Source organism: Paramisgurnus dabryanus, chromosome 12 (genome assembly GCF_030506205.2).
Source record: "Paramisgurnus dabryanus chromosome 12, PD_genome_1.1, whole genome shotgun sequence".
In the NCBI taxonomy this organism is placed as follows: domain Eukaryota; kingdom Metazoa; phylum Chordata; class Actinopteri; order Cypriniformes; family Cobitidae; genus Paramisgurnus; species Paramisgurnus dabryanus.
In genome coordinates, this window is record NC_133348.1 from 4,038,439 (window position 1) to 4,051,480 (window position 13,042).

At 36.9% G+C, this 13,042-nt stretch overlaps 1 protein-coding gene across 5 annotated transcripts in view; it reads left to right on the forward strand.

The window, feature by feature from the left end:
* Positions 1-753: 753 nt before the first annotated feature.
* trdn (triadin) overlaps positions 754-13,042 on the forward strand; it is a 62,473-nt gene continuing 50,184 nt past the window's right edge. For 4 of the 5 annotated variants that reach the window (XM_065256222.2, XM_065256223.2, XM_065256225.2 and 1 more), the window contains exons 1-3: positions 754-1,117; positions 7,482-7,691; positions 8,872-8,910. In XM_065256222.2, coding sequence (XP_065112294.2) covers positions 1,111-1,117; positions 7,482-7,691; positions 8,872-8,910 — 256 coding nt within the window. In that variant the 5' untranslated portion in view covers positions 754-1,110. The remainder of the gene's footprint in view (positions 1,118-7,481; positions 7,692-8,871; positions 8,911-13,042) is intronic. The other variant, XM_065256224.2, reaches the window with a different exon arrangement.

Genomic DNA, 13,042 nt, shown 5'->3' on the forward strand with positions numbered 1-13,042 from the left:
CATCTTAAAAAAGTCTTGTGAAATGTCTCCTTTAACACTTTCTCGACAATCAGATGCGATAAGACACATTTTCTTGGTTTGTAGTAGAAAATTATAGTTCATAGCTGAGACAAAAACTCTTTCTTTAACATGTCCGGCTGCTATGTGTGTTCCTAGGAGATCGAACCCAAAACCTCTGCGCTGCTAATGCAATGCTCTACCAATTGAGCTAAAACAGACTTATATTCTCCAAAAAACACAGCAGCTAATATCTCAGGCTTCTCGTCTCCACGAAAGAGAAGAAGCTAAAAGAATAAAAATCCAATTTTCTCTTTAAAGGTCAACATTTTAAATGTTTAATTTCACACGGTTTATGAAAAAAGGTTTTACTTGATTGCATGAATTTTCAACAAGCCACGGTAAACGGCTTAGTTTTACACGCAATCTTCATTTCTTTCATGCATACCACAATGTATATCTCAAAGGAATTTCCATTAAATCAGAGATCTCTACACCGCATGCTTTCAAAGTACAACGTGCAATATTTCATTGCATGTAAATAGGCAGAGGATGGTGTCTAAAAGGATTAAAATTCACACTTCCGAAGTGTGTTTGTGTGTGCTGCCTGGCACACGCTCGCACGTCAGCAGCGCAGCTTCTATTCGGGGCAACACCCCTGGCCTAAAAAGGCAAAACAAAATGCCATTGCTGCTGGGGACGCTAAGAATAAACCACACAGTCCAGTCACAGATAAGGTTACCTTGAAACCCAGCCTCCCCTCTACCCAATGTCTCCTGACCCACACACATCATGGGCTGCTAACAAACATAAGGACAACTTAGGGCTTCATTTGCTCTTCGCGCTAGCCTTGCAATTTTCCCCTAGGCCACGCTCGGAGTTGTATACAATAATTTTCGGCTGTTAGGAGGCGTACGGTTTCTCAACAGCCCACTTTAAGCAACAGGTGCCATATTTTTGGCTTCTTTGTGGGGAGCCCTGACACAAGCGCCTGTTTATCGGAACTAACGGGAAAAGCACAGCGACACAGCGTGGTGCTTTCCATCGGAAAACTATTCCGGACCGGGGAATTGACTCTTGAACTTGTGCTTTACGCCTATTAGTGTATGAGACATGGAAGGTACTGTACTTTACTCTCTAGTGACTAACTGTGTTTAACAATACGTCAAATAAATGTTACTGTGTATACTGTGCAATTACTAATATAACCATGGTGGTTTTAAAACAGCAGCCATCTGCTTTGTAAAGGAATTTCCTGCTTGAAAGCTGCTAAAAATACATCATATCATATGCCTTTATGGGTATCTGGACTGCTTTAAAGCAGGCCTGTAATGTTAGTACAGCATTTTAAGGGTTTAAATGAGTTAGCAACTTAAGTATAGTTTGATAAAGACAACACATACATGTACGCACATTTAACGCATATTGGAATTTGTTTCCCTGGTTTTCCTGTAGCTCAGTTGGTAGAGCAGTTCAAAAGGTCATGGGTTTGATCCACACATAGTGATAAAAACTATATACACTGTAAGTCACTTTGGATAAATCATCTGCAATCCACAATGCATGTCTTTCTTCAATGTATTCTCATAAAAACATTAAAAAATAACAAGTAGGTGAGACTGCATTTTGGCTTTGCCTCAATCATTCCAAAAAATATTTAAACCTACACTCTCAGAAAAAAGGTAGATAAAGGTACATAAAGGTACAAAAGGGACGGTAGCTTTTTAAAAAAGTACACTTCCAGGAAGTGAATATTGTTTGTACATCTGTCTATAAGATAGATATCCACACATCTTTGAATTCATCCATCCTACATCTTTGTTTTTTGGAGCAATGCATGGATAGATATTTTGAAAGGACCGCAAAATAAAGACAAAAAAATCCTAAAGCCCGATTTATAGTTGTGCGTAAGTTCTACGCCGTAGGATATCAGTAGCCTGTGCGTGCCATTAAATTTTTAACAGCGCGTCAGATCTACGCGGACCGCAAGCGATGTAATTGGTCCACCAAAACCCCTCCCGTCTGCGTCATAGGTATTTCCGTTTGCGACAGTGAAAACAAAGATGAGCCAAGTTGAGGAATGTTTTAACTTAAACTGCAACGAAAGTCGCTGTTTATTTACTTCCATCATTGCTGGTCTTCTCAAATCATACACAACAAGTTGCTGTTTCTTCTTCGTTTGTGGGTTAACTTCTTCTTTGACGGTCGCCCTGCTACTGTGGTTACACGCGTGGATACTGCCTACCAGCGGTCTGCGCGTGCGTTTGCACGTCGACGCGGACGATGATCCAAAAGTATAAATTAAATCCGATGCGGAACCTACGCCATAGGACCTACGCACAACTATAACGAGCCCTTAATTGTCATTTATTTTAGTGATATATTACACAGTAATTTATTACACAGTGCTTCAAAATGCTTGATTCTGATTGGCCAATCACGACATTCCAAGGTATGCTATTCCAAGATAACGTCCACTTAAAACTAATAACACATGCGCTGAGTCCGAAACCGCCAACTTCTATACTATATAGTAGGCGAAGCAAGAAGTTTGTCCGAATTCATAGTATTCCAAAAATAGTAGGCGAAAAGTACCCGGATGACCTACTACTTCCGGCAAGATCCCGAAGTGTTCATTTAAAGGACCCTTTACTATCTTTTTACAAGAAGAAGAAGGAGGGGCGTTGTTTTATTCAAAAATGTGCAAAAGCAGAAACGCAGCTCTATTCAAATGCAAATACATATATTAAATAGCTGTCCCTTGTGCTAGTTTAACGTCATTCCAGTTAACAACTAACTTGTTGTTATGACGACATATGTCACGTGATGTGTCAAGATGGTGGATGTAGCACGTCCAAATTCATTCATACTACCCATATTAATTTAATTCAGTACCTACTGTCACAGTATGCGATTTCGGATGCAGCCACGATAACCCGGATGATGCAAATTATTTTGACACATACAGTTTAATATTACACAAAAATTGAATATTAAATGTATTTTATTATCAGTGGCGTCCATTGACTTTTTTTTTTGAGGGCGCTCTATGCGAAGTTCGTCACAACATGTATGTAGCCCGTCACGTGTGTGGTTCGTAATTTCAAAATATGTGTTCTGCGCATCGAATGATCATATGTGAATCACGTGTCTTGTCAAAATAAGTGCCTGCTGCAGATGCGTCTAAAGGGTTTATGATAAAAGAGACGCTCGCGTTTGCCAGATACTCGCATAATCTCATGCGTAATCAAAGTTTACTGTTAAGGGAGTGTCTTGTGTGTATTTTGTGAACGTGAGCGACTCTTTTATCATAAACGGCTTTGAGGCGTGTGCAGCAGGAACTTATTTTGACAAAACACGTGATGCACACATAAGATCACTCGACGTGCAGAAAACATATTTTGAAAACACAAGCAACACACAAGACACTCCGAACACATATTTTGAATTTGCGCCCCTCGGATGAGCAGTCACGAGCCGCCACTGTTTATTATATTAGTCTGTTGAATGCTTTAATCTGATTGGCTGATAAAGGTTCTGAGGTGTGCAATTATTTTCAGGGAAACGCATGACGAACGCAGTTCCAGGCAGCTCTCTTGACCGCATTACAGTTTCATATCACTTCGCATAGTTAAATTGTAATAACGGACTATCAAAAACAACCGTGGTGTGCATTATTTTTCTAATAATTCAACGACCCGTTGTCAATTATTCCTTAACTTAACATATATGACATCATATTTAAAATGATGTCATATATGCTTTGCATCGGGTCCTGATCACACTGTCGGGGCTTATTTCTGGGATAACAATCGGCTGCCTATACGTTATCCCTTACATAAGGTTGGGTTTGATGACTTACACTACCAACTCATAAATAAAAAAGCAAAATTTTTATGCTGTTTACAATAACTTATAGATTTATGCAACGCTCAAACACTTTCCCCAAACACATAAATCCTCAAAGTTTCCAGACAAATAAAATAAACCTGCTCAAAAAGTTTCCATATTGAAAGTCAGTATCAGTGACTTGAGATAAAGTTTCAAACAGACCATTTATTGACATCAAGGGCCTGCAATAATGAGTCTCAGTCTTGCGTGAAATGGCTTAATGTCTCCGAGTCTTAAAACCAAATGTGATATTCTGATTAAAGAGTAAAATGTCTCTCAGAGTGGCCTGAATAAATGATATTTAAAGTGACACTTGAGGGAATAGCGGAGTGTTTGCTGTGTTTTCTGCTGACTCTAGTCTCTGAAAAGCTCTCACTTACTAACCTGAGATTAGTTGCCATGGATATCTACGCAGCGATCTTGAGGACGGAGTCGTGCATTAAAATGAGCAATGAGAAAGGGTTGAAGGAGTGGGTTGAAGTGGCAAGCTTGTATATTTACACGCCATGTTGTCATGGAAAGATATTTACTGAGGCTTTTGTGTACATTCTCTGCCATCTTATTTATCCATGTGATCAGATAGCGAAGCTTCCAGTCAGTCCGGAAAGGCGGAGTCATGATGAATCATGCAGCAAATTTTCCCTCATCCGTAACACAGGACAGACTTAAATTGTGATGAAGCCAAGCACATGACGTATGTGCAGAGTTTCCAGAGTCAGCATTTGGATAGACCCCCTAATCCAAAATTTGACAACAGGGACCAATGTAAAGAGTCGCAACAGGTGCTCTTGGTTGACACTTTTAGTGTGTCTGGTTCAAACACCGCTCCTCAAACAAACGGACATATCACATCCAGAGCAAAGCTACTTTTTTTAACAACAAAAACTACTGGTTCACATAGGCATGGATTTACACAAATGAAATTCTTAGACAGACACTTTACATTTAGTTGTGTGGCAAAAATGACGTGCATTTGTATTTAAACAACACATTTTTGTTTCTCCATCTGTGTTTAATGGGAATCGAACCAACAACACTGTAAACACAATAACATTAGAGAAGAATCTATCATTTACAACGTCAAAGCCAACAATATCAGCACAAATCAATACAGGGATTCGTAAACAGAGCGGCGTATATAAAGGTTGCATGGGGTGTACATAAGCCGAGTTGCTGCAAGAATTTATATCAATTTAAAAAAGAGACTTTTAAAAAAGCTCCAGCCAACAGATGACAGAGAGCGTTTCTTATGTGGCCTTGGAGATGTTTTAAAGATGAAACATTGCCATTGCAGATGTGTGCTCTACCTAAAAGACAAGTTCAGTGTAATCTCTCACCCAGGCAATGCATTGATAAAACAAAAAGCAAACATCCATCTGCTGTCTATGTCATGTCATGAGACAAAAACCATGTGACTATAGATAGATTGCATTGTCACACCATTATAAACATGCAACCATACTCAGACACTATTAAAAATAAAGGGGCTACTAAAGAACCATTTTAGGTTCCTAAAAGAACCAATTAGTATTTTTATAATCTAAAGAACATTTTGTTAAAGAGCCCCTATTTTCCTTTTCATGATTTTACATTTCTTTTGGTGTATAAATGTGTGTTAGTACATGTTAACAATCTGCAAAATTTCAAATCCCAAAGTCTACGATGAAATGAGTTATCGTCTCCAACTAAAATCTTTTTTTTCTTGGACTACAATGAACGCAAGGATTGTAGTCAACAGTTTACTTCTGTAATGAGTCGATGTGGGCTTGATGCACATTATCATAATTTCACCCGCTTCTGACTCACAGCCTGTACACGGCAAATAAATTATTTTCAAGAAAAATTTTTTAGTAAAAAGTTTCTGCTAATATGACAGTTAAGAGCAAAAGAGCGCTCACGCTTCAATATTTGATTGACAAGAACGGCGCCACACTGCTCTTTAATAGGGGCCATTCGCCAGGAGCGTAGGTTCTTGTCACATGACCTGGCGGTGCGCTTGCAGCATTCTGAAAAGTTGAGATGTTTTTTAACTCGATGCAGTGCGTCGCTTCAATTATGAGCGCGCATACCGCGCGCCTACATTTGAAATAAAGCTTTGTTTATACTTGCGCTTTGGTCCCTCCGCTTAACCACACGCGTCTCAACAAACGGACAAGGCGTTTATAGTTAATGCGAGCATTTGAGTCCAAAACAAACACAAAGAAGAGAATAGAAGAAGTCGTCCACTGGAACAACCCTGCTTCTAACATCAGAGCTTGATATATAAATATGAGAACATGAATAAAACAACAATCTCTTAACTCTTTCCCCGCCATTGACGAGATTTTCCGTCAATTAAGAGAAAACGCTTCCCCGCCAATGACGAGATTTTCCGTCTTTCCGCAATACCGCTATTATCCACCAGGTGGCGCCCTTCCGCAACTTTTTAAAACCGGAAGTATTGCCCTATGGCAAGCTGCTGCATGTCCGTGTCTGTTTTAAAGATCGCTCTGAATGGGATCTCTATGAAAAGTCCGTCATAAAAATTGAATTATCTCTGCTTTTTGCTCAAAATATGGTGTTTTTGCAAAAACCTACCCATATTCAAAAGCTGATTGCAAAAGAACTACTAAAGGTAGGATGAAACGTTTTTTTTTTTTTGAAAGCAGAGGGTCTGTTCTTTCATTTGGTATATTGTATGTTTATATATTTAAAGAAGAACATTTTCTGGAAGGCATTAAACTTTGGTGAAAATCATGAAAAACGCTGGCGCTGGCTGGCAACTTTTTTTAAAAACGCTGGCGGTGAAAGAGTTAAATATGTCTTTAAACATTAAAGATTATCATTTCATTAACGTTTTTACTAAACAAACAGTACAGACATCTTAAGGTTTGTATTTTAACTTATTCCTCGTCCAGTGGTTCATTCAATACATATATAAGCCAAAAATTCTGAATCATATGTAAAAAACTGCAAAGTTTCCATACTTTACTTTGAGTGTCAGATAAATAATATATGCATAATGTTGCATGGATTGATCAAAGAGATACGTCACAGGCTTGCTTGCTCGGACGGAATCGCCTTGATTCGGTCATTTTCGGATGCGAAGCCGCACGTGTTGTTACAAAAATTGCCGTGCACACCTCCATGCGAAATGGGGTCTTGTGCACCCAAAGAACACGACTGCCCACTCCGCGTTGACATCATTTTTGGCACGTGCACCAACGCGCCCATGCGGACGCGTCGAGTATAAACAAAGCTTAACGAACTTGAATGCGTAAAAGACGCGCTATGTAAACCGCCCCTTTAAGTGACCAAAAAAAGGCAGCGTGGCGCCCGGATTGGCAGATTTTTTTGCTTGTTTTATGCACAAAGTAGTTTTGCTCATCAAGAAAAAGCATCCTAATTTAAGAATTTTTAGATATTTTTACTGAAAACAAGACAAAAGGACTAAGATTTTTTTTCTTAAAAATATTTTTTTGCAGTGTAGCACCTTAATTTTTATGAATGTTGAGTGTATATTGGCTATGTCATTTTAAGGCTTCATTTTAAAGTCACTTCTGTTATCTATATTTTTACCTTTATATGCATCTAAAGCTCTACCTGTTTTACAGTGCGGTCTTCCACCACCACGACTACCGTACTCGAGAGCAAGAACGATGTGAGCGCTCAGGCCGCACGTGCGTCCAAGCGCACCATGACTGATGACTTCTACAGCACGTTCAGCTCTCCCTTGGCCTGGATACTGGTGCTGGCACTCATCATCACCTGGTCGGCCGTGGCCATCATCATGTTTGACCTGCTGGACTCCAACAGTCTTGAAGGTAGGTCCAGCTCTCTCATCTTTCTACTGCATTTGAGTCCTAGACGTAGTTTGCATCGCCCAAGACGAGTTTAAATCTATCTATGGAGAGTTATTTTAGGATTGCTGGATGAGTGCAGCAGTCGATAATTGTGTTATATTGCGTACTGGGGGATTTATTACAAAACATCCACCAGAACTCTCAGCTTGAGGTAAAACCGGGCTCGGACGGGGCGTAATTGGACACTTGGAAATAATTTAGAGTTTCCAGAACACGATAAAGCTCAGAGCTCGTTTTCTTGCTGCAGGTTTATCAGCAGTGCCAGAGGGCAAATGCGTGTGGGTTTTTAAGGAGGGCAGGTGGGCGCTTATTGACCGATTCCTGATAGCATTGACACTGACAAGGAGAGATAGGGTGTCCTGTTGGCCGGCTGCTATCAGCCAGAGTGGCATTCACTTGGAGTCAATAATAATCAAGGGGAAGGATAGCTAAAGTGATCCTGCAATGCCTAAATGTCGTTTTGGACACGTTTTGTGTTACCACCTGATGATACATTAGGCTTGTCCATTGTTGATGCTAGAAAAATGATGTGCCAAATTGCTGGATATGGGGTTGCTATTTGTTATTCATTGTGATTGAGTAGTTTCATAATGACAATTTTGTGCCTTTTTAACTTTTATGAAAATTGTCATTGTTTAGATGGATTTTATCACTGTCATTTAAGGGTTAAGTCACCCAAAAATACATTTACTGGTACTCTCCCGCATGTTGTTCCAAACCTGTATGACTTTCCTATTATCCTTGAAACACAAAACATTTTTGAAAACCAACAATTTGCCATCCTTTTGTGTAGAAGAAAGAAAGTCAAACAGGTCTGATACATCAGTAGAAAAACAAGTTTAATACAGCAGTAAATGATAACCAATTTTTACATTTTTGGGTGAACTGTCCCTTTAAATGCTCACATCACATCTCATTCACACATCATTCCATTTAAAGCTCTAGAACACAAACACATTAACCCATTTTTGAAAGTATTATTTTCAAAAAGGAGACAATATTCATTTCATTATAGTTTGCAACACAATCACACTTCCCCAACTTACTGTAGGGGTCACATTTACTTATTTCTAATAAATGTCCCCTCCTTTTTCCACCCTGACCATCATCATCTGTCATCCTGTTGCCATCCAATAAAAAGCCCATACATTATACTGTGACGACCCCTGTTTGCCACCTGGTAAAGACTCTTTGCCTGCACTTCAGTGCTAATGCCCGAGTGTATTTGTGTGTTTTTGTGTGTTGTTGCATGTGAAGCGAGTGCAACTGTCACTCATCCAAAACTACCGTTTGCCCATGTAAATTTACCGATTTATCTCATCTGTCTGTCGTGAACACAACTTTACTTTTTGTAAACTTTTTTTCTTAGGCATTTTATTCAATGTGACACTACGTCTTTGACTTCATCACAGTGACAAAGTAGACTGTGGCAGAAAATACACTTTGAACCAGATTGCATATTGCGTTGTGGTAATAAAGAAATTGCTTCAGATTAGGGATGCTATACAATTAATCGCGATTAATCGTTAGCAGAATAAAAGTTTTTGTTTACATCACATATGTGTGTAAACTGTGTATAATAAATATGTATATATATAAAAATGAACACATTCATGTATAATTTTAAGAATTTTTTTAATATATTAAGTATTTATATTTATATATAATATAAATTATACATAAATATGCAAATGTATATACACATGTAAACATTTCTAAAACATATGCATGCATGTGTGTACATTTATTTATACAAATTTATTATACACAGTTCACACACATATATGATGTAAACAAAAACTTTTATTCTGCCAACGATTAATCGCGATTAATTGTTTAGCATCCCTACTTCAGATTTAATAAAACAATATCAAATCAATTTACAGTCTTTAAATCATACAGTACAGAAGTCATTGTGACAAAGATGTAGTGTCACGTGAATATGCCACTGTAAAATGTAAAAGTTGGATCAACTTAAAAAATAACTTCAATTGGTAACATCTAAAATGTGAAGATTTTTCAACTTATATTTTCTCACTTACACTGCAAAAAATGATTTTCAAAAAAAAAATTGTAGTATTTTTGTCTTGTTTTCAGTAAAAAATCTAAAAATTCTTACATAAAGATGCTTTTTCGTGATGAGCAAAACGACCCAAAAAATAAGTCTCGTTTTTAGACCAAAAATATCAAATTTTAAAAATATCAAAATTTCAAAACAATCTGCCAATGGGGTAAGCTAATTTTTCTTGAATTTTTCTTGAATATAGTGTTTAAGAAAAATTTTCAAGATTTTTTTGCTTACCCCAATGGCAGATTTTTGCTTGTTTTATGCACAAAATCACTTAAATTTGATATTTCTGGTCTAAAAAATAGACTCGCCAAAAAAGCATCTTAATTTAAGAATTTTTAGACATTTTTACTGAAAACAAGACAAAAAAACTAAGAATTTTTTTATTAAAAATAATTTTTTTGCAGTGTAAGTGCATTAAAAAATCTATTTAAAATTACTTCAATTGGTAACACCTAAAATCTGAAGTTTTTCCAACTAATATTTTCTTACTTAAGTCAAAATTTAAGGTGAAAAAAATTAAATTGAATTAAAAAACCTATTATAAATTACTTCAATTGGTAACACCTAAAATCTAATTTTTTCTTCAACTTACATTTTCTAACTTAAGTGGAAATTAAATGTGAAACATTTTTAATTAAATTAAAAAATCAATTTAAAAAATACTTCAATTGGTAACACCTAAAATATTTTAACATTTCTAACTTACAATTTTTTACTTAAGGTGAGAAAATACAGGTTGCAAAAACGTAAATTTTTAATTATTATTTTTTTTATTAAGTTGATCCAACTTTTACTTTTCACAGTGTGAACTTTGTTTTTTGTGTATAAATTCTTGTTTATATATGTATTATTTTCCTTTTAAAATAAAACATATTTGCTTTGCAAAAATAACAATTTGCAGTTCCAAGTATTGCTGAATCCTAAAACTAATTTAACCTAAAGAGATGAATAGAAGCTTCACAAGTGTTTAAACAATGCATTGACATGAAGTGTAAAAGAATGGCGTCCAAATGTATACGGCCAAAAACAAGTGTTTTTATTAATAACTAATACATAAGTTATGACTATTACATAAAATTATGTAAATATTAATTCTAAGTCACTAATGAAATAAGCAAATACTTATTGGACAAAACATACATTTTTAGATTTTGAACAATCTTGTTAAGTACATGCAAGCTCAAATGCATCTTACCATTAAGGCTAAAGGGGTGCATTGTAAAGATGATAAATGAAACTAATAAATGCAAAACGGAAGCATTTTAACTTGTGGTCTTAGACATTTGGACCCCACTGCAAATTCATCTGCTTTATATTTGCAGTATGGGCTTAGAGACATCTATAGCAACAAGCTTCAAGCATCTTCAAAATGCTTGTGGCACAGATTTCATCATCAGAACTTGAACAAATCGTCTCTAAATTTCTCGAAGCAAACATACATTGATTTTTCTACTTCGACCGTGCATCGTATATAGTTTTGAAAGAATGAAATCTGCTTAAAACAGTTCTTCATTTGAGCCAGCATGACAGAAACAAGCTTTGTGCCAATTGCTCCCTTCCACCCTATGAAATTCAACATCCGTGTGTTTACGTCTACCTGGCGATAATGCTTTCAACCAGCCACAAACGATTCACTTCAATCAATTAATTTAATGCTAACATCGATAACTTTGCTTTGAAAGCACTGTAGCGTGTCTTCAGTTCATTCATTAACTGTGTGGTATTGTACGGCAGTTCCTCTTTGCCATGCAGAATGATTTGATTTTTTCATTAAATGCATTGAGCAAAACAATGATATTTTACCTGCAGAATATTAATGCAGTATTCTATGTTGCAGATTTCTCGCGTTCTTTTCAGAAGAAGGAATTTGTACTTTAATTTCCCTCTCAATGCACAGCTAAGCATTGATTGGCACCAGGAGAAATGGCCTCGTAGGCTATGTGCGATGCTGATTCATGGGGAGGAAGCCGGTGCTTTGGCCCGTCTTAAAACAGCCTTGCATTTACAGAGTCTTTACCATTTGCTTTCAGGTGGTCTGTGAAACATGAGGAAAGAAAAATATATACAGAAGAAAAGTCCCTACCAAAAATTACAATGAAAGAAAATTGTGATGACAAGTCTGCCAACAGATAACCAGAAATGATAGCTTAAAATCAACACTGTTTTTGAAAACATACAGGGCTATTCAACTCTCAATGTCCAGAGATTACTACCTTTGCCTGGGGGGAAAACAAATGAGATAAAGCTAAATTTAAGGCTATTAAATTCATGCGAAAGGCATCAGTTCATATTAAAGCTGCAATCTGTAATTTTTGCCTCTCTATTGCCACCTCTTTTTCACTGTTAGACATTTTCAAGGATTTTTACAGTAGCCTACTGGCAACACTGTTAGATTAAATACAGAATCATACTTTAAATTACTGTATATGATTTATGATGTCACAGAAAATGTCGAATTACAGTTATTTATTGTATAAATAGTTTACAGTTTTATACTGGGTGGTATACAGTAAATAATGTAAAAATTACAGAAATGTCTAACAGTGTTTGAAACATAAACCTGCAGTTTACTTTACGTACTTATATTTATGCGTATTAAAAACAAATGACATTTCAGCGAAATCAGACCCGACTAACTTATAAATCATTATTTTTTAAAGGGATAGTTCGACAAAAATGATATTAAACCCATGATTTACTCACCCCCAAGCTGTCCGAGTTGCATATGTCCATCGTTTTTCATACAAACACATTTTCGGATATTTTTGAAAATGTTTTAGATCTTTCAGTTGATTAAATGTAATGTTACGGGGTCCACGACCTTCAAGTCCAAAAAAAGTTCGTCCATCCTTCACAAAATAAATCCAAACGGCTCCAGGATGATAAACAAAGGTCTTCTGAGGGTAATCCATGCGGTGTTGTTGTAGAAATATCCATATTTAAAACTTTATTAACGTAAATAACTACCTTCCGGTAGCGCCGCCATCTTAGTCGCGTCCGCATTCAGGATGAGAGCTTACGCAGCCTACGGAGGCTACTCTGCTGCTGCTCTGTACTCCCGCCCTCCGAATTTGTCAAACGTCACTAAGAAAAGTGCGTACACTACGCTAATACTCTCTCCTGAATACAGAGGAGTCTAAGATGGCGGCGCTACCGGAAGGTATTTATTTTCGTTACTAAAGTTTTAAATATGGATATTTCTACAACAACACCACACGGATTACCCTCAGAAGACCTTTGT